Source organism: Schistocerca cancellata, chromosome 1 (assembly GCF_023864275.1).
Source record: "Schistocerca cancellata isolate TAMUIC-IGC-003103 chromosome 1, iqSchCanc2.1, whole genome shotgun sequence".
Lineage (NCBI taxonomy): Eukaryota > Metazoa > Arthropoda > Insecta > Orthoptera > Acrididae > Schistocerca > Schistocerca cancellata.
In genome coordinates this window covers 1,112,924,910-1,112,952,505 of record NC_064626.1, presented here as the reverse complement: position 1 = coordinate 1,112,952,505, position 27,596 = coordinate 1,112,924,910, and the positions used below count along the sequence as shown (strand labels likewise).

Below are 27,596 nucleotides of genomic sequence, written 5' to 3'. Positions count from 1 at the left end.
TAGTATTAACCGTTTCGATGGATCCCTAAAAACTTGTCCTTTTATTGGTATATTGTATACATTAAATACACTACAGGCCACTAAAATTGCTACACTACGAAGATGACGTGCTACAGACGTGAAATTTAACCGACAGGAAGAAGATGCAGTGATATGCAAATAATTAGCTTTTCAAAGCATTCACACAAGTTTGGCGCCGGTGGCGACAACTACAACGTGCTGACATGAAGAAAGTTTCCAAACGATTTCTCATACACAAACGGCAGTTGACCGGCGTCGCCTGGTGAAACGTTGTTGTGATGCCTCGTGTAAGGAGGAGATATGCGTACCATCACGTTTCTGACGTTGATAAAGGTCAGATTGTAGCCTATTGCAGTTGCGGTTTATCGTATCACGACATTGCTGCTCGCGTTGGGCCAGATCCAATGACTGTTAGCAGAGTATGGAATCGGTGGGTTCAGGAGGGTAATATGGAACGCCGTGCTGGATCCCAACGACCTCGTATCAACTAGCAGTCGAGATGACAGGCATCTTATCCGCATGGCTGTAACGGATCGTGCAGCCACGTCTCGATCCCTGAGTCAACAGATGGGGGCGTTTGCAAGACAACAACCATCTGCACGAACAGTTCGACAACGTTTGCAGCAGCATGGACTATCAGCTTGGAGACCACGGCTGCGGTTACTCTCTGCAGGGAATGCTGCCGATGTCATTAGTTTATTCATCAGTGGCAGTCGAAAAATCCGCGAAATTCTCGCGGTTTTGTCGTTCAGGAAGACACCGTGACCACTCCACTTGCCACACTCTTGTCTTACACCCACTGCATTCCAGCCAACAATCTATGCTATCCTGCTGTTTGATGCTCGCATGTTCCCCACGCCAATTGTTCGAGAGATCGCGATAAGCTGCACGCACATGTCATTTGTGTATGCCGTGTTGCGATCGCCACCATAAACGTTCAAGCAACGTTTGGTGAATGTGTTCATGATGTAAGGCTTCCCATTTCTATCAGTGTAGTGTCTTACCGCCTCTGACATTACACTTAGGTGACAAAAGTCTCGGGATAACTCCTAATAGCCGGCCGGTGTGGCCGTGCGGTTGTAAGCGCTTCAGTTTGGAACCGCGTGACCGCTACGGTCGCAGGTTCGAATCCTGCCTCGGGCATGGATGTGTGTGATGTCCTTTGGTTAGTTAGCTTTAAGTAGTTCTACGTTCTGGGGGACTGATGACCACAGATAGTAAGTCCCATAGTGCTCAGAGCCATTTCACCTCCTAATATCGTGTCGGACCTCCTTTCTCCCGGTGTAGTCCAGCAGCTCGACGTGGCGTGGAGTTAACAAGTCGTCGGAAGTTCCCTCCACAAATATTGAGCCATGTTCCCTCCATATCTACATAACTGAGAAAGTATTGCCGGTGCAGGATTTGGTGCACGAACTGATCTCTCGATCATGTTCCATAAACGTCAGACGGGATTCATGTCGGGCGATCTGGGTGGCCAAATCAATTGTTCGAATTGACCAGAATGTTCTTCCAACCTATCTCGAACAACAGTGGCCTGGTGAAGTGTTCAGGAATGGCAATGAATGGTTTCCAGGTAGCCGAACATAACTATTTCCAGTCAGTAATCGCTTCAGTTGGACCAGAGGACCCTGTCCATTCCAAGTAAACACAGTCCACACCATCATGGAGCTACCACCGGCTTGCACGGGACCTTGTTGACAACGTGGCTCCATATCTTGATAAGGTCTGCGCCCCACTCGAACCCTACCGTCAGCTCTTACCAAGTGAAATCGGGACTCATCTGACCACGCCCAAGTTTTCCTGTCCTCTAGGGTCCAACTGACATGGTCGCGAGCCCAGGAGAGGCGCTGCAGGCGATGTTCTGCTGTTAGCAAAGGCACTCGCGTCGGTCGCTTGGTTGAAATGGTTCAAATGGCTCTGAGCACAATGGGACTTAATATCTGAGGTCGTCAGTCCGCTAGAACTTAGAACTACTTAAACCTAACTAACCTGAGGACATCACACACATCCATGCCCGAGGCAGGATTCGAACCTGCGACCGTAGCGGTCGCGCGGTTCCAGACTGAAGCGCCTAGAACCGCTCGGACATTCCGGCCGGCCGGTCGTTTGGTACCATAGCCCATTAACGCAAAATTTCGCCGCACGGATACATTTGCCGTACGCCCGATATTGATTTCTGCGGTTATTTCACGTCGTGTTGCTTGTCTGTTAGCACTGACAACTCTACGGAAACGCCACTGCTCTCGTTCGTTAAGTGAAGGCCGTCGGCCACTGCGTTGTCCATCGTGAGAGATAATGACTGGAATTTGGTATTATCGGCACACTCTTGACACTGTAGATGCCGGAATACTGAATTACCTAACGATTTCCGAAATGGGACGTCCCATGCGTATACCTCCAACTATCGTAACGCGTTCAAAATTTCATAATCACACCTAAATCTTTCTACGTGAATTACCTGAGTATAAATGACAACTCCGCCAATGCACCGCCCTTTTACACCTTGTTCATGCGACACCACTGCCATCTATATATCTGCATATCGCTATCCCATGACTTGTCACCTTAGTGTAAAGACATGACGTTGTTTAACGTTGTTACCAAAACAATCGAATAGTTCTTGACCGATTTACATCAAATTTTTACGCGATGCTCTAATAAACTTTTGGGTGGAGAAAGGCTATATATTTTTTAAATATGCATTTATACATTTATAACAGGGAAATGTTATTAACAAAGTTCTTGATTGATTTACCTCAAATTTTTACAAGATACCGTTACAAGTATTCGGACAGACATATGATACAATAATTTTTTTTTAAACAGTCTACAGATTTTCTGTTAAAACCGGCTGAGGGAAAGAAAATCCTGTACTGTTCTGTGGACACGTGCGGCTTCATTTTGTTTCTTGCACGCAGTTGTAGCTAACGTACCGAGGCGTTTAACCAGCACACATTTACATTTTTCCCCTACATATACGTTCTCTTTGTATATAAATTTTAAACAAAAATTGTAAATACAACAATATGCTATTTTGTTTTCTTTCTCACAGTCGGTTTTAACAAGCAACGTGAAAGTTGTATCTTTGGCTTTTCGCCTTATAATTGGTATACTAATATGGAATATAAATGCTCCAAAACTTTCTAATCCTACCCGTTCGCAGAATAGAACTATGCAAATTGCTGTCATTGGAGCCATTATCCTCACAGATCCAAGTGAAACCAATGCCCAAAAAGGGAAGTAGGAGTTATCCGTTGAATTACAGGCCCAAATCACTAAGGTCGATTTGTAGTAGGGTTTTGGAATATGTATTGCATTCGAAATTATGAAGTACCTCGAAGAAAACGATTTATTGACTCGTAGTCAGCACGAATTCAGAAAATATCGTTCTTGCGAAACACAACCAGCTCTTTATACTACCGACAGGGAATGTCAAATTGATTCAATATTTTTAAATTTCCACACCGTTCCTCATAAGCTTCGTCTAACCAAACTCCGTGCCTATGGAATATCGCCACAGTTGTGCGACTGGATTCGTGATTTCCTGTCAGAAAGGTCACAATTCGTAGTAATAGACGGAACGTCATCGAGTAAAACAGAAATAGTATCCGGCGTTGTGTTCTAGGCCCTCTGTTGCTCCTGATCTATATTGATGGCATAGGAGACAATCTCAGTAGCCGTTTTAGACTGTTTGCAGATGATGCTGTCATTTACCGTCTTCTAAAGTCATCAGATGACCAAAACGAATTGCAAAATGATTTAGATAAGATATCTGTATGATGCGAAAAGTGCCAATTGACCATGAATAAAGAAAAGCGTGAAATTATTCACATGAGTACAAAAAGGAATCCGCTAAATTTCGATTACGCGATAAGTCACACAAATCTGAAGGCTGTAAATTCTACTAAATACTTAGGGATTACAATTACAAATAGCCTAAATTGGAACGATCACATAGATAATGTTGTGGGTAGAGCCTATCAAAGGCTGCAATTCATTGGCAGAACACTTAGAAGGTGCAACAGGTCTACTAAGGAGACTGCTTACACCACGTTTGTCCGCCCTATTCTGGAGTATTGCTGTGCGGTGTGGGATCTGCATAAGATGGGACTGATGGATGACATCGAAAAATTACAAAGAAGGGAAGCTCCTTTTGTATTATCACGAAATAGGGGAGATAGTGTCACAGACATGGTACGTGAATTGGAGTGGAAATCATTAAAACAAAGGAGTTTTTCGTTGCGACGAGATCTTCTCATGAAATTTCAATCACCAGTTTTCTCCTCCGATTGCGAAAACATTCTGTTGGCACCCACCTACACAGGGAGAAATGCGCATCACGATAAAATAAGAGAAATCAGGGCTCGCACAGAAAAATTTAAGTGCTCGTTTTTCCCGCGCGCCGTTCGAGAGTGGAACGGTAGCGAAACAGCTTGAAGGTGGTTCATTGAACCCTCTGCCAGGCACTTTATTGTGAATAGCAGAGTAATCACGTAGATATAGATGTAGATGTAGCTGGAGATGTCAACCGATGTGCCCATTCACTTTAAGTCACTTCAATTCCCAATCAATGTTTCGTTTGCAATAACAATAAAGAAGACCCAAGGTCAATTAAAGGGAGAAGAGGAGATGCACAGAGAGGGGGGAGGAAATTGTCGTAGAGAGGGGAAGGCGAAGATGGATAGAGGGGGAAGGAGGAAATCCAGAGAGAGAGAGAGGGGGGGGGGCGATGAGGAGCTGGCTAGAGAGAGTCCGGGAGGAGGAGCAGATGAACAAAGAGACGGTGAGGATGGACAGAGAGGGGAGAGATGTAGATTGGGCTGTAGGCAGTATATCTAATTTCCCTTACGTCTATAGCAATTACGAAACATTGCCGCGTTCGCTAGTTAGGATATATTTTCCTTTGTTAACAAGAACAGTCAAAAATTTGTTTGAACAGTATAAAAATTAAAATTATTCAGAAATAATAATTGTACTGTAAACGCAGCGAAGAAAATTGGGTCAAGGAACTCGGAGCTCACACCATGCTTATCAAATTGAGTGCAGAAAGTTGCACTACATAAGTCAGCCAATAGAGAGAGGAGAAACGTTTTTTTTTGGAGGAAAGTCTTTAATTGCTCCCGAAACGATCAGTACTAGGTCTACCATTCTTCTTTGTGTATGAACATGATATTTTTCAAATGCTCCAAGTGCTGTAATCAATCCCAAATACGAAACATGACCGTCTCCGTAGCTAAGTGGCTAGCCACCAGTTCCGAAGCTTTATTTTATTTCCTTCGTTGTCTCCTCTTCAATACACATGTTGAACGAAAAACGAGGAAGTCTGCGTCTCTTTCTAACACCCTTTTTAATACGAACACTTCGCTCTTAATGTTCCGACATTACTGATTCCTCCTGATTCTTAACCGACTTTCCCTATTACGTATATATCTGCTTCCCTGAGGATTACGCACAATCAAGAGACAATGTGATTCACAATCTTTCTACGTACATACCGTTTGCCTGTGAGACTGTGCAGTTGCTTTTGTCTCTTGACAAGAGTGCAAGAACACGGCTGCAGTGCACTTCTTGTCCGCTGCTACTGAGATATTTGAGTACGTCAGCCACTGTGACAGCGTCAGGACGGTTCAAGATCGAAAAGCAACTATGCGCTATACAGGGTGACCATGAAGTCTTTGCTTGATTACAAAAATTTGTTAGTAAGGAACTATGGTAAATACAACTATGTGATTTCCTGCAAATGGTAGCTTAACTAGTCGAGTTTTTTATGGTTTTTTATTTATTTATCGTATGCCTACAACAGCAAATATTAGAAATACGTGTATTTTACAATTATATATTTAAAGTTTTTGTCACAAAGCTAATATTTTTACTGTCTTATGGATACATTTCCATATGTGCTCCGTTCATTGCCCGTAGACCATGTAGGCGATGCTCAATTTCTCTCCATGTCTTTGCCAAAATATCTTTCGCCACCGCCTCTACAGTATCTAATATTCGTGCCGTAAGAGTCTGCACGTAAGGAACTGGTAAACCGATCACTTTATCCTTAACGTAACCCCACAAAAAGTGTCAAGAGTGCTTATGTAGGTGAACGTGGCGGCCACGATGTTGGAGCGTCTGTACCGATCCATCTGCCTGGAAAGGTTTCATCCAAGATCTGGTGCACAAATAGCCCCTAGTGTGTGTTGAAATAATGCCAGTGCTCGAGATTAATGTAACTGAGCTGTCAGATAAAACCTAAAAGTATATCCACAACAATTATTTGAGTCAAGCTTCCATTAGCAGAAAAACGTATAGGCATGTGGAAGAGTTTCCATAAAAAAACTTTATCAGTTAAGCTGCAATTTGGAAGAAACCACTCAGCTGTATCCGGCTTATTTCCTCAGGAATAAATTGTTGTAATCAAGGAAGGACTTCATGCTCACTGTGTACAACGCGAGAAACAGTTCTTAAGCAAAGCGAACGGAGTCATTACTTTTATGTTAGACCTCGTTTCGTGCGGCTTACGTATCATCACATCGCACAGTATTTTTCCTGAGTACTACCATAACCACTATGAATCGTGCTAGATGCTGTACTACAGAATTTTGTGAATACATTCAGCATCTACTCGTCTGATGAAGAAATACTAGAGTACGTGTTGTAGCTGCACCTGGACCAACACCACACCCTTTTGTTTCAGGTCAGAGAAATACCAGTGGAAAGCTACAGTAACAAGAAGGACCTCGAGAAGTTACTGACTGTGAGTATAGCTTGTCTTAATTTTCATTGAAGTCTATGCAATTAATTTCAAGTGTGCCGAGCTAAACCGTGGCCTGTGAGCGGAAGTTAAATCGAGTCCATTGTTTGCAGGACGTTTGCAGATGCTGCACATACTACGCCGAGGAGATCTTGAAGAGGACAGCGTACGAAAGCGACTCGCTGGAGGTGAAGCAGGTGCAACATGTGAGTCACGTTAAAATTATAGGGACTGCTTTGCCACAACATGTATTTATGTTTTCATTTGTTGTTGAATGTCACGTCTCAAGGGGAATCATTAGAGAAATGCAGTATGAACACATTCGACAGAAGGCGATAGGAGAATGAATAAGCCGTCGCCTTCTTGAAAGAATTATTACGAATAATCACATAAAGAGGTTATGAACAAACGGAATTCTGCTGCTCTTTTGGTAGGGAAGTTCTCAGCGCGCAAGAAAGCCTGCAGCAGGAAGTAAAAAAGTACATTACATAATTTCTCATCAAGTTTTATATATTGCACGACTAAGCTTTTCGCGCGAAGATTTCAATGCAGATTTCTTAAAAGACCTAATGACCTCGTTGTCGACGGGACTTTAAAACACTAATCATCATTTTTTAAATGTATTCCTCCCCCCCCCCCTCCGACTCACTCGGGTAAACGGACGGTCTTGTTCTTCAATGGAAGGGATGTTCCTCGCAGCAAAACTGCGTCCTCACCTCCTAAACAGTCTGCGGTGGTGTTACTGCTCCGACGTTATGGAAGTTTCCAGACGCAGAACCAGACTCTGGCAGACGCCTCGCTGTATATATCTCTTTCCAGCGTTACTGCTGTAAACCAGCAGTGTTCTCTCTCAATGCTATTTGCGCATACACACTCCTCCGGAACACAACTCGAGCTTACAGTAGCTCATGAAATCAGTTACTTACAAACAAAATATTCAATAACGGTTTGCTCCCACTTTTGTTCTTTGGAGCCTTCAGTACAAAATATGTCTTTTAATGACATGATTATTGTGAATAATAATTACTGCTATGTATATATTTTATCTCATTCACGATGAGCCCATTTCGGCAAATTGCCATCGTCAGGTGCTATGTAACATTGTTGTTGTCGTGTCCTGTCTGTTTTGGATTTATTACTTTCTCCCAGGTGTACACTGGGGATGTATATCGGATGGTATATATTTTCCGCGTATTCCACTTTTCTGACACTGTCATATAGCTGTCAGAAAAGTAGCATAAATGGAAAACGTTGCCCTTACAAAGGAACCATCTTGGCATTTGCCTGGAGTGATTTAAGGAAATAACGGAGAATCTATATCAGGATGGCTGGGCGTTGATCTGAATTGTCGTCCTCTCGAATGCGAGTCCACCTCGCTTGGTAGTGGCGAAACTTTTAGGTACTTGACATCAAAAATGGTTCAAATGGCTCTGACCACTATGGGACTTAGCTTCTGAGGTCATAAGTCCCCTAGAACTTAGAACTACTTAAACCTAACTAACCTAAGGACGTCACAAACATCCATGCCCAAGGCAGGATTCGAACCTGCGACCGTAGCGGTCGCGCGGTTCCAGACTGTAGCGCCTAGAACCGTTCGGCCACTCTGGCCGGCTACTTGATATCGTTTGATTATTTAGGGACAATACTAACAAACGATATTAAATGGGACAGTCGCAAAAATAAATATTGCAGAAGACGGCAAACGGAAGACTTAGATTGGTTGGAAGTCGTTCTAAAAAAATGTAACGTCACTGCAAAGGAAATCGCTCTCAAAACGCAAGTGCGTCCTGGTTCTAAAGTATTTGTAAGGTGGTTTAATTATTGATGTAGCGCCATCCTACATGTTTTATCCATAGTTTTATGCTCTAATAGTACTCCCCTCATAACGAGTGCGTAACTGAGATGTTCTTTTCATAAATCGTACTACTAATAGCAAAATGAATATGTAATTCCACATGTCGCCTATACTCAAGCTAGGAATTGAATTAGCTGTTTACTTCGATTTGTGACAAGCCGTATTTTTCCGTTTATTCGGCACAGCAACCTAGCAGAAATAGACGGTGGACGGAGGCAAGCAGTCGACCTCTCCACAGCCGTAAACATTTAGCCTTGAGTAGTGTCCAGGGCTGACGCAATCTCCACCCTCGGGCTTCCCCCAACTCGTTGCTGGCAATGTTAACGCGGTAGGAGGTAATGCACCAGGCAGCTAGAAAGTGCCCGTGCAACGTTGCGATGCCTGCATGGAAGAATGTCTCCTCTAGTTAAGGAAATCGGTGATGGGAACATTTCCGTAGGAACCGCAAAACACAGTGCCTCAACAGCTGCTTTTGAGTGTGGCTACGAAGACAGTTTTAACTTCTGGTCAAACCACCAGTAAAATGAACAAAAAATCTCACTCTTACTAGCGCTCTGTCGAGATCTTGAAATTGCATTGGGGCGACGGTCGCAATCTGGGCAAAACTTGCCAGGAGATTGGATGGCACTCGGAATCAGTACCATCGTTGGTGGATGACTTAGAGTTTTCCAAAACTTGAGAAAAATGTTAGAGTTTGAGTCTGCAGTCTCTACTTCCTGCTGCCACGAATGATGGTTTTGCTGGCATCCTCGTGGGCCGCACACGCGAAAATGGGTTATAAAATCTGAATTTAACGGGGGCAGTCCCACCCTTAGAAGTTGATAGTCATGCATGAAATACACAGGTCAACCACCTCACGACACCACATTTTAGTTAAGGGAGGCATCTGAATGAATATGCATGCTAATAAAATAGGCTATTTAGTTCCCTTCACGTGAATTCAGATGGGAGAGAACTTAAACAAGATAACAATAAATGCAAAGTTAAATGTTATGAACCGACGCTCGTAGCTTGGGCGCTTGCAGCCGATTAATGGAAGTTTATTTGGTGAGATTCGGCTAGTAATGCTTTTCCGTGAGATAAATCAGGGGTGCGGTATTTATTAATCGTGTGGAGTTAAACGTTTTGGTGAACGATGACCGTAGTTAACTGTATGATTTACAGGGTGCACTTTGAATCTGTGAACAGTGTTTGTTCTTCCGAGTTCACTTTTCATCACACTTTCTGAGTTCTTCGCTTGACTATTGGTAATATTCATTACATGATCCTAAAATTGGTACCAATATCGGAGTTAGGCTTAATTTGTGTCTTTAACTTTACATTTATTGTAACCTTGTTTAAGTTCTTTCCCACCTGAATTCACGTGAAGGGAACTAAATAGCATATTTTATTAGCATGCATTTTCCTTCAGATGCCTCCATTAACTAAAATGTGGTGTCGTGAGGTGGTTGATCTGTGTATTTCATACATGACTAGTAACTTCTAAGTGTCGGACTACCCTTGTTAAATTCAGATTTTATAAAATGTTATCCGTTGCACGACATTTTTCATTACCTTTCGAAAGTGAATGCTCATAATTGCATAGGGAGCTTCACTCTGTTTTCTAATTACCGGAATTTTAATTTTAATCCCAGGGATATACACTACTACAACCACAACCATCCAAACCCACATACCGAGCGAGGTGGCGTAATGGTTAGCACACTGGACTCGCATTCGGGAGGATGACGGTTCGAACCTAAGTATGGCCATCCTGATTTAGGTTTTTCGTGATTTCAATAAATCACTCTGGGCAAATGCAGGGATGGTTCCTCTGAAAGGACACGACCAATTTCCTTCCCCATCCTTCTCTAATCCGATGGGACCAATGACCTCGCTGTTTGGACCCCTCCGCCAAATCGAACCGACCATCCGACATACAATACCTGCGTTTGGAGTCTGTATCAAGTAGCCGTGAGAACAGACATCGAAAAAATTCAGAATACCACTGCTAGGATCGTAAGAAGTCAGTACAGCGCATATAAGAGTGTTACTAAAGGTAATTTAAACGGAATCTTTGGAAACAGGACGACATCCTTTGTTGGGTAAATTTAAAGAAGTTATATGGGAAGAAGATATTAAAACAATTTTGCTGCCACCATCATATATCTTGAGTAGGGAACAAGAGAACAAGATAAGAGACATTAGGTCGCATACGTAGGCATATACAGTAATTTTCCCTTTGCTCTCTTCGAAAATTAAGTAGGAAAGAAAATAATACACCACTGGCAATTAAAATTGCTACACCACGAAGATGACGTGCTACAGACGTGAAATTTAACCGACAGGAAGAAGATGCTGTGATATGCAAATGATTAGCTTTTCAGAGCATTCACACAAGGTTGGCGCTGGTGGCGACACCTACAACGAAGTTTCCAACCGATTTCTCATACACAAACAGCAGTTGACCGGCGTTGCCTGGTGAAACGTTGTTGTGGCTGGTTCAAATGGCTCTGAGCACTATGGGACTCAACATCTTAGGTCATAAGTCCCCTAGAACTTAGAACTACTTAAACCTAACTAACCTAAGGACATCACACACACCCATGCCCGAGGCAGGATTCGAACCTGCGACCGTAGCAGTCCCGCGGTTCCGGACTGCAGCGCCATCACCGCTAGACCACCGCGGCCGGCAAAACGTTGTTGTGATGCCTCGTGTAAGGAGGAGAAACGCGTACCATCATGTTTCCGACTTTGATAAATGTCGGATTGTAGCCCATCGCGATTGCTGTTTATCGTATCGCGACATTGTTGCTCGCGTTGGTCGAGATCCGATGACTGTTAGCAGAATATGGAATCGGTGGGATCAGGAGGGTAATGCGGAACGCCGTGCTGGATCCCAACGGCCTCGTCTCACTAGCAGTCGAGATGACAGGCATCTTATCCGCATGGTTGTAACGGATCGTGCAGCCACGTCTCGATCCCTGAGTCAACAGGTGGGTACGTTTGCAAGACAACAACGATCTGCACGAACAGTTCGACGAGGTTTGCAGCAGCTCGGAGACCATGGTTGCGGTTACCCTCGACGCTGGATCACAGCCAGGAGCGCCTGAGATGGTGTGCTCAACGACGAACCTGGGTGCACGAATGGCAAAACGTAATTTTTTCGGATGAATCCAGGTTGTATTTACAGCATCTTGATGGTCGCATCCGTGTTTGGCGACATCGCGGTGAACGCACATTGTAAGCGTGTATTCGTCATCGCCATACTGGCATATCACCCGGCGTGATGGTATGGGGTCCCATCGGTTACACGTCTCGGTACCCTCTTGTTCGCACTGACGATACTTTGAACAGTGGACGTTACATTTCAGATATGTTAAGACCCGTGGCTCTACCCTTAATTCGATTCCTGCGAAACCCTACATTTCAACTGGATAATGCACGACCTCATGTCGCAGGTTCTGTACGGGCCTTTCTGGATACAGAAAATGTTCGACTGCTGCCCTAGCTAGCACATTCTCGAGATCTCTCACCAATTGAAAACGTCTGGTCAATGGTGGCCGAGCAACTGGCTCGTCACACTACGCCAGTCACTACTCTCGATGAACTGTGGTTTCGTGTTGAAGCTGCGTGGCCAGCTGTACCTGTACACGCCATCCAAGCTCTATTTGACTCAATGCCTAGGTGTATCAAGGCCGTTATTACCGCCAGAGGTGGTTGTTCTGGGTACTGATTTCCCAGGAATTATGCACCCAAATTGCGTGAAAATGTAATCATATGCCATTTCTCGTATAAAATATATGTCGAATGAATACCCGTTTATCACCTGCATTTCTTCTTGGTGTAGCAATTTTAACGGCCAGTAGTGTAATATTGGTACAAAGTACTCTCCATCATGCACTGGCAGTGCCATGCGGAATACATATATGGTTATTTATAAATGCCCCTGGGGTTTCAGAAGATGACGTCTCGAAAACTAAACGACATACAGAAAATAGAGGGCAGAGCATCTCCCCAAGTTTTTAACTCGCGTTAGAGACGCTCATTGTGAGCTCCGTTTGCGATACGGCGGCGAATATCAATACGTGCGTGCAGTGAACTGAAGTCGCTGACTCGAAGTGCCCGGGGAAGGTGCAGCGACGGTAGCTCGCTTTGGAAATATGTTCATTCGGTTGCCTATCGGTAGCTGTGAAGTAATTTGATGTTACAAAACTGAGCGGATGATTTGTCTTCATCACTAGTCGCATTTGGTAATAGTGTGCACCTAGTAATTAACAGCCAAATCCAAAAATGACAACTAACGTTAAGAGTTTCTCAAGAGCGTAGTTTTCCTATTCATTAACAAGCAAAAATGCTTACAGAGACAATAATACTTTAAAGTATGTTTAATTTTAATTGGTGTTCGTGAATTCTGTCGTGAGCTAAGCAAAGTTGGTCGCGTAACTCAGGGTCAGAAGTCTAATAGCGCGGCGACTGCTGGGTTAGACGATGTGAGAGGGGCCTGCTTTATTGTTTGTCTTCCTGTACTGACAGCTTACGGGCGTGGGCGATTCGCGCGATCAGCTTCTGTGGTTTATATATTTAGTGCGTGGTTAGCGTTACGTCACACAAGGAAACATTTTTCTTTCACAATACATATTGAAACGTCCCCTTTGAATAATTATATACGACTGTGCGGTGAACACACACAGCTGATGCCTTAGTTACTGTCAAGAAGTCCTCCTGGTCCCCAGGAAAGGATCGTTTTGTGTACGTACGTATGACGTGCTCTGAAGTTCGTCGTTCTGCACCACAGTCACAGCTGGACAATGTTGTTAATCCGCATCCGTATTTGTATATCGAGTTATCACATCTTCCACAAGTTGTCCTTATTCTAACGAGCGCAGACCAGACCTTGCGATACTCTTGAAAACCTGATGTCCTGGTCGAAATTTAGGGCATCTTCAGCTATTCTGAGGTCGCATTATTCCCCATACTTCTGTCGATCGGTCTGCTGTTGTTGCTCCGTTGTGCAGCTTACATTTTGCACGTTTTAGAGGTGGGTGACGTGAGCGAAGTCAGTTTTTACTGAATACAGGAATGTCCTCATACAGCCGGCCAGTGTGGCCGAGCGATTCTAGGCGCTTCAGTCTGGAACCGCGCGACCGCTACGGTCGCAGGTTCGAATCCTGCCTCAGGCATGTATGTGTGTGATGTCCTTAGGTTAGTTAGGTTTAAGTAGTTCTAAGTTCTAGGGGACTGATGATCTCAGAAGTTAAGACCCATAGTACTCAGAGCCATTTTTGTCCTCATACAAAGGGAGGTAAGGATCACCAGCTATTTTTGTAAACTCCCGCTTGAGAGCATCTTCACGGCCCAAAAATGGGGGAGCTATATGGCTAAGAATAGGCAGCTAGAAAGTTGGAGTATTTGTGACTCACACAGTCTGGTTGAACTGCATATCGAAGAGTCTGGTGAGTGGATTGTTTATCCAGATTGTAGCGCAATATTCTGCCAGCGGTTACACCAGTCCAAGAGCAGATGTCCTTAGCGTTGGAGCTGATAATCTCCCATGTCGAGCCACGAAGTTCCTGCACGATGTTGTTTCGTGATTTCATCTTAGCTGCAGTTTTCAGTAAGTTCTATTTGAAGCTGAGCATACTGTCAAGAGTGACTCCTAGTTAACGTGGACATTTGTTATGGTGCAGTTGTTTCCCTTCAAAATGTACCTTTATTTTCTTGTCGTCAAGGTTGCTGCTAAGGTGGAAGTTGGTAACTTCTGTTTTGGCAGCACTTGGCTGTACTCTCCAGTTACAGAAGTATTTTTCAACTATTTGTAGGTTTTCAGTCAAGACAGACTCATTAATGCCCAGGTCTTCGTGAGTCGCAGCAAGAGCCCAGTTGCGAGCATATCCAAAGTTCATTGATGTTGTCATAGGCAGGTCTGCTATGTACAGGGAAAATAGAAGAGGGGCTGTCACTGTTCTTTGTAGAACGGCATTATTAAGCTTCATCAGAGGGCTCATTTTATTACCCATTAGAACTTGGAAGCTTCTATTGCTTAATACAACATTCGTGAGGTTTCCAATTTTAAGAGATGTTACGACTCTTCAAAGTCTGAATATAACTCGTTGCCTCCATACAGTACCATAAGCCGCTCTTAGAGCTATATACCTATTAAAATCTTTTCTTTATTTTGGAATCCTGCTTCAGTTAAAGTTGTCAGTGGGAGAAACTGGTCGGTGCAGGTTCCGGCTGCGCGAAATCCTATCTGTTCAACAGGCAGGTTTTGGAAAATTTTGAGGGTGACTCTGTTATACAGTATTCTTTCCAAAAGTTTACATACTGTACTAAGTAAAGCAATGCGTCGGTAGTTCTCCAGTTTGGCATTTGATTTACCTGATTTTAAGATGGCTGTGATTTTTGCTCTTTTCAAATCATGGGATATGTTTCCGGTTTGAAATATATTAGTAAAGAACCTGCTAGCCAATTTCTCAATTGTTTCCTGCTGTGGATTAGGAATTCTCAGTGGATGCCCTCAAAACCAGATGCCTTCCTCGCTTTCATTTCTTTGAGAGCTGTCGTCATTTCCTTACATCTGAATGGTCTGGAGTAGTCTGACTCAGTTTTACAGGCCTTCAATTCCTTTTTGACCTTAATTGTATGTTATCGAATCTTCGCAGTTCTAGAGATTGTCACAATGTTATTTGCTACTTGTTAGGGAGTAAAGGCCTCCTTTTTGGGGTCTGGTGGGTTGGCGCCTCCAAGTTTTCTCAGCAGCGGACGATGTTACTCGCGTCTGCAGCATACCCTAAGCTGCACGTGTCCCTTGGGGGGTTCTAAACGAGTAAAAATACTGGCGTCAGACAATTCCAGTAATGTCTTGGTATCCATCGCATTACCACACAAAACTGCTGAGATAAAATTTTTAGACGGACGTAACATGGATTCGCTATGCTCATTACGGACTATGTCATCTTCAAATGCATTGCATATTTGCAGCAAAGATATAAAAAATTAAATTACAGTTGTTGTAATACAACCCAACGAGTAGAAGAAAAGGGTATTCAAAACATTTAGTAAACATTCGTGATGGTGTCTTATACTGCACAATGCATCTAAATATAACTATAAAAGCGGTTGTTCGTCAATTAGTCATCCACTTACACAGACAACACAGCACCTTTCCGCTAAGAATAGTAGCAGTCTGAAACAGAGAACAATTGACACGAAGCGTTCCCAATGGCGCCGACTTTTAACTGGCCGCTAACTTATGGCGCCGTTACTACAACTAGTTGACTGCGGGCTCAAAATACAATACTTTATGTTGGTTATCAACAAATAATAAGATATGCGGCCAGAGATTCTGCCCGGCAATGTCATTATTGGCTCTTTAACAAAAACGTTTGACGACACTGGTCTTCTGGCATGCCTGCCCCCCCCCCCCCTCCCCCCATTCCCTATTGGAATTCTGCCACGACGCATATATGGCCAGTCGAAAATTGGAGAGATTCTGTATCCACCGATATGTGTCACTTTTATGTATGTCTTGTAGTTTTCATGCAATCGTCTACTGAAGCCCCGGAGGTACTTATGGATTACCGTGCATGTAGATGTAGATTTCAAATCTACACTTCTCTAAAACTCGGTTTTACTGTCCCCAAAACACCCTGTCTTTTGAGTGTATTAAAAAGACATATGCTAAGGTGTCGCAGTATCTAGACGAAAAACATTACTATCCCTCAGTTTAGTAAAGATTGGTTTGCTCAACTATACGTTGTATTTTCGAATGGAGCACATGCTGGCAACAAGTTTTACCATATCTGTCACTAGAAAGCCTAGTCTATTGTATGATTTGTTTACTCTTATTGAGTTTAAGAAAACATATAGCACGCTGCAACATAAAATACGCTCTTGTAAGTTATTTTCTTCTGTCGATCCCTTCAGTTCATTTGAGAATTTACAAAGTGTTCAAATTAAAAGAGGCCCCATCTTTCAGTATTTAGTACTAAATGAGTATTGTTGTTGAAATGCATGTACTGGTGTAAGAAGGGTGAAATAATGTTTATGTTGTTACTACCACTCGAGCTGAAGCGGCAGGCCTGTTTGTTACCTGCACACTTAAGTTGTGCCAGTCACTGTTGAGCATTGGCTTTTGAACAAGGTTGCGTAATAGTGTGTTTTTATTTGTTAAAATGCGCTTAACTGTTGAAGAATATTTATTCGTCATTGATGAAATCTAATGATATGTGTCGGCGGAGAAATCTGAAAAGGAAGCACAAGTGAGAGGTACACATATCAAAAAGAGTTTCGCATCCCCTCTATCCCACAACTCTTGAAGATAAACGTTGACTGTGGATATTGTATCACAGACATTGTCCCTTTGACTGTTCAGAGATGTCACTAAACATGCCTAAAGATGTAAACAACCATGCATGAGCAGCGCCTATTAGACGGCGGGGTTCCGACAGCCGATCAGTTCCAGTCATTCCACCACGAAGGAAGTACGCGGCTCGTGTTATCTGTAGTTCAACCATACCTAGACGGTTAATACCGCGGTTCGATCGCGTCCACATTGTTACTTTGTGCCAGGAAGGGCTCTCAACAAGGGAAGTGTCCAGGCGTCTCGGAGTGAACCAAAGCGATGATGTTCGGACATGGAGGAGATACAGACAGACAGGAATTGTCGATGACAAGCCCGCTCAGTCCGCCTACGGGATACTACTGCATTGGATGACCGCTACCTGTGGATTATGGCTCGGAGGAACCCAGGTAGCAACGCCACTATGTTGAATAATGCTTTCAGTGCAGCCACAGGACATCATATTTGGACTCCAACTGTGCACAATGGGCTGCATGACGTGCAACTTCACTCTCGATGTCCATGGCGAGGTCCATCTTTGCAACCACGACACCATGCAGCGCGGTACAAATGGGCCCAACAACATGCCGAATGGACAGCTTAGGATTGGCATCACGTTCTTTTCATCGACGAGTGTCGCATATGCCTTCAACCAGACAGTCGTCGGAGATGTCTTTCGAGGCAACCCGGTCAGGTTGAACGCCTTAGACACACTGTCCAGCGAGTGTAGCAATGTGGGGCCGACGTACACCAATGGTGTTCATGGAAGGCGCCGTAACGGCTGTACGATACGTGAATCCCATCCTCCGACCGATAGTGCAACCATATCGGCAGCATATTGGTGCCCCCATCGTGCACATCTCGTGTATGACTTCCTTCAGCATGACGACATCGCTCGACTAGAGTGGCCAGCATGTTCTCCAGAGATGAACCCTATCGAACATACCTGAGATAAATTGAAAAGGACTGTTTATGGACGAAGTGACCCACCATCCACTCTGAGGGATCTACTCCGAATCGCCGTTGAGGAGTGGGGCAATCTGGACCACATTGCGTTGATGAACTTGTGGATAGTATGCCACTACGTGTTACTGGGTATTAGAAGTATCTGTGTGTACAGCAATCTGGACCACCACCTCTGAAGGTCTCGCTGTCTGTTGGTACAACATGCAAAATGTGGTTTTCACGAGCAATAAAAAGGGGCTGAAATGATATTTATGTTGATCTCTATTCCAATTTTATGTACAGGTTCCGGAATTCTCGGAACCGAGGTGATGGAAAACTTTTTTGATGTGTGTATTATTCAAAAGTTAGTTACAAAATTTCGTGATACAAGTTCGATGTTACAGAAGAAACGTGACAAACGAAACACAGTTTTAAAAAGGCAGGCCATTCAATATGTTACAGCAGCAATTACATAATCACCCCACAAGTCTTAGCGTAGTTTAAGCCAGGAAAAGAACATTTCACTTGGTTCAGCCCACATTGTATAGAGAATACACTGAGGTAACAAAAGTCATGGGATAGATACTAATATCGTATCGGACCTCCTTTTACTCGGCGTAGTGCAGCAAGTCCCCTGCAGAAATACTGATCCATGCTGCCACTACAGCCGTCCATAATTTGGTAGTGTTACCGGTGCAGATTTTTATGCACGAACTGACCTCTCCATTATCTCCCACAAATGTGCGATGGGATGTATGTCAGGCGATCTGGGTGGCCAAATCATTCACTCGGATTGTCCAGAACGATCTTCAAAGAATCAGGAACAGCTGCGACCCGGTAACATAGTACATAGTCATCCATAAAAATTCCATAGATGTTTGGGAACTTGAAGTCCATGAATGGCTGCAAATGATATCCAATAGCCGAACATAACCATTTCCAGCCAATGATTAGTTCAGTTGGACCAGAGGACACAGTCCATTCCATGTAAACGCAGCCACACCGTTATTGAGTCACCACCATATTGCGAAGTGCTTTGTTGACAACTTGGGTCCATGGCTTCGTAGGGTCTGCGACACACTAGAACCCTACTATCAGCTCTTACCAAATGAAATCACCACGATTAGTCAGTCATATAGGGTCTGGTTACGAGCCCAGAAGTGGCATCTTATCCGCATGGTTGTAACGGATCGTGCAGCCACGTCTCGATCCCTGAGTCAACAGGTGGGTACGTTTGCAAGACAACAACGATCTGCACGAACAGTTCGACGAGGTTTGCAGCAGCTCGGAGACCATGGTTGCGGTTACCCTCGACGCTGGATCACAGCCAGGAGCGCCTGAGATGGTGTGCTCAACGACGAACCTGGGTGCACGAATGGCAAAACGTAATTTTTTCGGATGAATCCAGGTTGTATTTACAGCATCTTGATGGTCGCATCCGTGTTTGGCGACATCGCGGTGAACGCACATTGTAAGCGTGTATTCGTCATCGCCATACTGGCATATCACCCGGCGTGATGGTATGGGGTCCCATCGGTTACACGTCTCGGTACCCTCTTGTTCGCACTGACGATACTTTGAACAGTGGACGTTACATTTCAGATATGTTAAGACCCGTGGCTCTACCCTTAATTCGATTCCTGCGAAACCCTACATTTCAACTGGATAATGCACGACCTCATGTCGCAGGTTCTGTACGGGCCTTTCTGGATACAGAAAATGTTCGACTGCTGCCCTAGCTAGCACATTCTCGAGATCTCTCACCAATTGAAAACGTCTGGTCAATGGTGGCCGAGCAACTGGCTCGTCACACTACGCCAGTCACTACTCTCGATGAACTGTGGTTTCGTGTTGAAGCTGCGTGGCCAGCTGTACCTGTACACGCCATCCAAGCTCTATTTGACTCAATGCCTAGGTGTATCAAGGCCGTTATTACCGCCAGAGGTGGTTGTTCTGGGTACTGATTTCCCAGGAATTATGCACCCAAATTGCGTGAAAATGTAATCATATGCCATTTCTCGTATAAAATATATGTCGAATGAATACCCGTTTATCACCTGCATTTCTTCTTGGTGTAGCAATTTTAACGGCCAGTAGTGTAATATTGGTACAAAGTACTCTCCATCATGCACTGGCAGTGCCATGCGGAATACATATATGGTTATTTATAAATGCCCCTGGGGTTTCAGAAGATGACGTCTCGAAAACTAAACGACATACAGAAAATAGAGGGCAGAGCATCTCCCCAAGTTTTTAACTCGCGTTAGAGACGCTCATTGTGAGCTCCGTTTGCGATACGGCGGCGAATATCAATACGTGCGTGCAGTGAACTGAAGTCGCTGACTCGAAGTGCCCGGGGAAGGTGCAGCGACGGTAGCTCGCTTTGGAAATATGTTCATTCGGTTGCCTATCGGTAGCTGTGAAGTAATTTGATGTTACAAAACTGAGCGGATGATTTGTCTTCATCACTAGTCGCATTTGGTAATAGTGTGCACCTAGTAATTAACAGCCAAATCCAAAAATGACAACTAACGTTAAGAGTTTCTCAAGAGCGTAGTTTTCCTATTCATTAACAAGCAAAAATGCTTACAGAGACAATAATACTTTAAAGTATGTTTAATTTTAATTGGTGTTCGTGAATTCTGTCGTGAGCTAAGCAAAGTTGGTCGCGTAACTCAGGGTCAGAAGTCTAATAGCGCGGCGACTGCTGGGTTAGACGATGTGAGAGGGGCCTGCTTTATTGTTTGTCTTCCTGTACTGACAGCTTACGGGCGTGGGCGATTCGCGCGATCAGCTTCTGTGGTTTATATATTTAGTGCGTGGTTAGCGTTACGTCACACAAGGAAACATTTTTCTTTCACAATACATATTGAAACGTCCCCTTTGAATAATTATATACGACTGTGCGGTGAACACACACAGCTGATGCCTTAGTTACTGTCAAGAAGTCCTCCTGGTCCCCAGGAAAGGATCGTTTTGTGTACGTACGTATGACGTGCTCTGAAGTTCGTCGTTCTGCACCACAGTCACAGCTGGACAATGTTGTTAATCCGCATCCGTATTTGTATATCGAGTTATCACATCTTCCACAAGTTGTCCTTATTCTAACGAGCGCAGACCAGACCTTGCGATACTCTTGAAAACCTGATGTCCTGGTCGAAATTTAGGGCATCTTCAGCTATTCTGAGGTCGCATTATTCCCCATACTTCTGTCGATCGGTCTGCTGTTGTTGCTCCGTTGTGCAGCTTACATTTTGCACGTTTTAGAGGTGGGTGACGTGAGCGAAGTCAGTTTTTACTGAATACAGGAATGTCCTCATACAGCCGGCCAGTGTGGCCGAGCGATTCTAGGCGCTTCAGTCTGGAACCGCGCGACCGCTACGGTCGCAGGTTCGAATCCTGCCTCAGGCATGTATGTGTGTGATGTCCTTAGGTTAGTTAGGTTTAAGTAGTTCTAAGTTCTAGGGGACTGATGATCTCAGAAGTTAAGACCCATAGTACTCAGAGCCATTTTTGTCCTCATACAAAGGGAGGTAAGGATCACCAGCTATTTTTGTAAACTCCCGCTTGAGAGCATCTTCACGGCCCAAAAATGGGGGAGCTATATGGCTAAGAATAGGCAGCTAGAAAGTTGGAGTATTTGTGACTCACACAGTCTGGTTGAACTGCATATCGAAGAGTCTGGTGAGTGGATTGTTTATCCAGATTGTAGCGCAATATTCTGCCAGCGGTTACACCAGTCCAAGAGCAGATGTCCTTAGCGTTGGAGCTGATAATCTCCCATGTCGAGCCACGAAGTTCCTGCACGATGTTGTTTCGTGATTTCATCTTAGCTGCAGTTTTCAGTAAGTTCTATTTGAAGCTGAGCATACTGTCAAGAGTGACTCCTAGTTAACGTGGACATTTGTTATGGTGCAGTTGTTTCCCTTCAAAATGTACCTTTATTTTCTTGTCGTCAAGGTTGCTGCTAAGGTGGAAGTTGGTAACTTCTGTTTTGGCAGCACTTGGCTGTACTCTCCAGTTACAGAAGTATTTTTCAACTATTTGTAGGTTTTCAGTCAAGACAGACTCATTAATGCCCAGGTCTTCGTGAGTCGCAGCAAGAGCCCAGTTGCGAGCATATCCAAAGTTCATTGATGTTGTCATAGGCAGGTCTGCTATGTACAGGGAAAATAGAAGAGGGGCTGTCACTGTTCTTTGTAGAACGGCATTATTAAGCTTCATCAGAGGGCTCATTTTATTACCCATTAGAACTTGGAAGCTTCTATTGCTTAATACAACATTCGTGAGGTTTCCAATTTTAAGAGATGTTACGACTCTTCAAAGTCTGAATATAACTCGTTGCCTCCATACAGTACCATAAGCCGCTCTTAGAGCTATATACCTATTAAAATCTTTTCTTTATTTTGGAATCCTGCTTCAGTTAAAGTTGTCAGTGGGAGAAACTGGTCGGTGCAGGTTCCGGCTGCGCGAAATCCTATCTGTTCAACAGGCAGGTTTTGGAAAATTTTGAGGGTGACTCTGTTATACAGTATTCTTTCCAAAAGTTTACATACTGTACTAAGTAAAGCAATGCGTCGGTAGTTCTCCAGTTTGGCATTTGATTTACCTGATTTTAAGATGGCTGTGATTTTTGCTCTTTTCAAATCATGGGATATGTTTCCGGTTTGAAATATATTAGTAAAGAACCTGCTAGCCAATTTCTCAATTGTTTCCTGCTGTGGATTAGGAATTCTCAGTGGATGCCCTCAAAACCAGATGCCTTCCTCGCTTTCATTTCTTTGAGAGCTGTCGTCATTTCCTTACATCTGAATGGTCTGGAGTAGTCTGACTCAGTTTTACAGGCCTTCAATTCCTTTTTGACCTTAATTGTATGTTATCGAATCTTCGCAGTTCTAGAGATTGTCACAATGTTATTTGCTACTTGTTAGGGAGTAAAGGCCTCCTTTTTGGGGTCTGGTGGGTTGGCGCCTCCAAGTTTTCTCAGCAGCGGACGATGTTACTCGCGTCTGCAGCATACCCTAAGCTGCACGTGTCCCTTGGGGGGTTCTAAACGAGTAAAAATACTGGCGTCAGACAATTCCAGTAATGTCTTGGTATCCATCGCATTACCACACAAAACTGCTGAGATAAAATTTTTAGACGGACGTAACATGGATTCGCTATGCTCATTACGGACTATGTCATCTTCAAATGCATTGCATATTTGCAGCAAAGATATAAAAAATTAAATTACAGTTGTTGTAATACAACCCAACGAGTAGAAGAAAAGGGTATTCAAAACATTTAGTAAACATTCGTGATGGTGTCTTATACTGCACAATGCATCTAAATATAACTATAAAAGCGGTTGTTCGTCAATTAGTCATCCACTTACACAGACAACACAGCACCTTTCCGCTAAGAATAGTAGCAGTCTGAAACAGAGAACAATTGACACGAAGCGTTCCCAATGGCGCCGACTTTTAACTGGCCGCTAACTTATGGCGCCGTTACTACAACTAGTTGACTGCGGGCTCAAAATACAATACTTTATGTTGGTTATCAACAAATAATAAGATATGCGGCCAGAGATTCTGCCCGGCAATGTCATTATTGGCTCTTTAACAAAAACGTTTGACGACACTGGTCTTCTGGCATGCCTGCCCCCCCCCCCTCCCCCCATTCCCTATTGGAATTCTGCCACGACGCATATATGGCCAGTCGAAAATTGGAGAGATTCTGTATCCACCGATATGTGTCACTTTTATGTATGTCTTGTAGTTTTCATGCAATCGTCTACTGAAGCCCCGGAGGTACTTATGGATTACCGTGCATGTAGATGTAGATTTCAAATCTACACTTCTCTAAAACTCGGTTTTACTGTCCCCAAAACACCCTGTCTTTTGAGTGTATTAAAAAGACATATGCTAAGGTGTCGCAGTATCTAGACGAAAAACATTACTATCCCTCAGTTTAGTAAAGATTGGTTTGCTCAACTATACGTTGTATTTTCGAATGGAGCACATGCTGGCAACAAGTTTTACCATATCTGTCACTAGAAAGCCTAGTCTATTGTATGATTTGTTTACTCTTATTGAGTTTAAGAAAACATATAGCACGCTGCAACATAAAATACGCTCTTGTAAGTTATTTTCTTCTGTCGATCCCTTCAGTTCATTTGAGAATTTACAAAGTGTTCAAATTAAAAGAGGCCCCATCTTTCAGTATTTAGTACTAAATGAGTATTGTTGTTGAAATGCATGTACTGGTGTAAGAAGGGTGAAATAATGTTTATGTTGTTACTACCACTCGAGCTGAAGCGGCAGGCCTGTTTGTTACCTGCACACTTAAGTTGTGCCAGTCACTGTTGAGCATTGGCTTTTGAACAAGGTTGCGTAATAGTGTGTTTTTATTTGTTAAAATGCGCTTAACTGTTGAAGAATATTTATTCGTCATTGATGAAATCTAATGATATGTGTCGGCGGAGAAATCTGAAAAGGAAGCACAAGTGAGAGGTACACATATCAAAAAGAGTTTCGCATCCCCTCTATCCCACAACTCTTGAAGATAAACGTTGACTGTGGATATTGTATCACAGACATTGTCCCTTTGACTGTTCAGAGATGTCACTAAACATGCCTAAAGATGTAAACAACCATGCATGAGCAGCGCCTATTAGACGGCGGGGTTCCGACAGCCGATCAGTTCCAGTCATTCCACCACGAAGGAAGTACGCGGCTCGTGTTATCTGTAGTTCAACCATACCTAGACGGTTAATACCGCGGTTCGATCGCGTCCACATTGTTACTTTGTGCCAGGAAGGGCTCTCAACAAGGGAAGTGTCCAGGCGTCTCGGAGTGAACCAAAGCGATGATGTTCGGACATGGAGGAGATACAGACAGACAGGAATTGTCGATGACAAGCCCGCTCAGTCCGCCTACGGGATACTACTGCATTGGATGACCGCTACCTGTGGATTATGGCTCGGAGGAACCCAGGTAGCAACGCCACTATGTTGAATAATGCTTTCAGTGCAGCCACAGGACATCATATTTGGACTCCAACTGTGCACAATGGGCTGCATGACGTGCAACTTCACTCTCGATGTCCATGGCGAGGTCCATCTTTGCAACCACGACACCATGCAGCGCGGTACAAATGGGCCCAACAACATGCCGAATGGACAGCTTAGGATTGGCATCACGTTCTTTTCATCGACGAGTGTCGCATATGCCTTCAACCAGACAGTCGTCGGAGATGTCTTTCGAGGCAACCCGGTCAGGTTGAACGCCTTAGACACACTGTCCAGCGAGTGTAGCAATGTGGGGCCGACGTACACCAATGGTGTTCATGGAAGGCGCCGTAACGGCTGTACGATACGTGAATCCCATCCTCCGACCGATAGTGCAACCATATCGGCAGCATATTGGTGCCCCCATCGTGCACATCTCGTGTATGACTTCCTTCAGCATGACGACATCGCTCGACTAGAGTGGCCAGCATGTTCTCCAGAGATGAACCCTATCGAACATACCTGAGATAAATTGAAAAGGACTGTTTATGGACGAAGTGACCCACCATCCACTCTGAGGGATCTACTCCGAATCGCCGTTGAGGAGTGGGGCAATCTGGACCACATTGCGTTGATGAACTTGTGGATAGTATGCCACTACGTGTTACTGGGTATTAGAAGTATCTGTGTGTACAGCAATCTGGACCACCACCTCTGAAGGTCTCGCTGTCTGTTGGTACAACATGCAAAATGTGGTTTTCACGAGCAATAAAAAGGGGCTGAAATGATATTTATGTTGATCTCTATTCCAATTTTATGTACAGGTTCCGGAATTCTCGGAACCGAGGTGATGGAAAACTTTTTTGATGTGTGTATTATTCAAAAGTTAGTTACAAAATTTCGTGATACAAGTTCGATGTTACAGAAGAAACGTGACAAACGAAACACAGTTTTAAAAAGGCAGGCCATTCAATATGTTACAGCAGCAATTACATAATCACCCCACAAGTCTTAGCGTAGTTTAAGCCAGGAAAAGAACATTTCACTTGGTTCAGCCCACATTGTATAGAGAATACACTGAGGTAACAAAAGTCATGGGATAGATACTAATATCGTATCGGACCTCCTTTTACTCGGCGTAGTGCAGCAAGTCCCCTGCAGAAATACTGATCCATGCTGCCACTACAGCCGTCCATAATTTGGTAGTGTTACCGGTGCAGATTTTTATGCACGAACTGACCTCTCCATTATCTCCCACAAATGTGCGATGGGATGTATGTCAGGCGATCTGGGTGGCCAAATCATTCACTCGGATTGTCCAGAACGATCTTCAAAGAATCAGGAACAGCTGCGACCCGGTAACATAGTACATAGTCATCCATAAAAATTCCATAGATGTTTGGGAACTTGAAGTCCATGAATGGCTGCAAATGATATCCAATAGCCGAACATAACCATTTCCAGCCAATGATTAGTTCAGTTGGACCAGAGGACACAGTCCATTCCATGTAAACGCAGCCACACCGTTATTGAGTCACCACCATATTGCGAAGTGCTTTGTTGACAACTTGGGTCCATGGCTTCGTAGGGTCTGCGACACACTAGAACCCTACTATCAGCTCTTACCAAATGAAATCACCACGATTAGTCAGTCATATAGGGTCTGGTTACTAGCCCAGAAGTGGCGCTACAAGTGATGTCACGCTGTTAGCAAAGGCACTAGCGTCGATTGTCTGCTGCCATAGCACATTAACGGGAAATTTCGACGCACGCTCCAAACGGATACGTTCGTCGTATGTGCCACATTGATTTTTGCGGTTATTTCACGCAACGTTGGCAACTCTACGCAAATGTCGCTGCTCTCTGTCGTTAAGTGAAGGCCGTCGGCCATTGTGTTGTCTGTGGTGAGAGGCAATCCCTCAAAGTTGGTATTCTTCGCAAAAACACTTAACACAATGGATCTCGGAAAATAGAATTTCCTAACTGTTTCCGAAATGGAATGTCCCTTGCTTCTAGCTTCGCGTTCAAGGTCTGTTAATTCCCGTCTTGCGGTCTTAATCACCTCGCTAACCTTTTCATATGAAATCAGCAAACTAACAAATGACTGATCCACCAACGCGCTGAGCTTATATGTGGATATCGCTCTCCCATGACTTTTGCCATTTCAATGTAATACTAAAATGTTATCCGTACTGCATTCAGTTTTTTCCATGCACTGAATAATGCTTATTATGACAGAAAGGTTCACTACTATCAATGGTTCAAAACCCTGATTAGAGGCAACAGTGGCGTTTTAGACGAAGTGTATTTTACAGATAAACCTTGGTGGGTATGTTAGTAGCCAGAACCACCGTAACTGGGGTACTAACAACCCGCACACTTTCATTGAGTATCCTCTAACCCCCCCCCCCTCCCCAAAGGCCCAAAAGGCTTATAGAGTACAGTATCAAGGCTATGAATAAAAGGACCTTTGGTTTTTGAAACAACTGTGGCTCCTACTGTCTACCGAGACATTTTCCAGTAGTTCATATCCTTACTGTAAGAGGATGAGTGTGACTGCTGGTTGCAACTTTCCATACATCTCGCTCTACTGTGGAGATGCTACCGAAATTTTTCGGTGAAAGACTCATTTCGACGGAATGTGGCCACCACGATCCCCTGATCTTAGTAGTTTCGATAGGGCTGCTTGGAAGATATTGTTCACAGGAGCACTCCT

General features: G+C 43.9%; 1 protein-coding gene across 1 annotated transcript in view; it reads left to right on the top strand.

Annotated features, from left to right (window-relative positions):
* Positions 1–27,596, top strand: part of LOC126092133 (protein unc-13 homolog 4B-like) — a 213,597-nt gene that overhangs the window by 138,703 nt on the left and 47,298 nt on the right. Inside the window, exons 5-6 of the mRNA XM_049907594.1 lie at positions 6,707–6,766; positions 6,877–6,969. Coding sequence (XP_049763551.1) covers positions 6,707–6,766; positions 6,877–6,969 — 153 coding nt within the window. The remainder of the gene's footprint in view (positions 1–6,706; positions 6,767–6,876; positions 6,970–27,596) is intronic.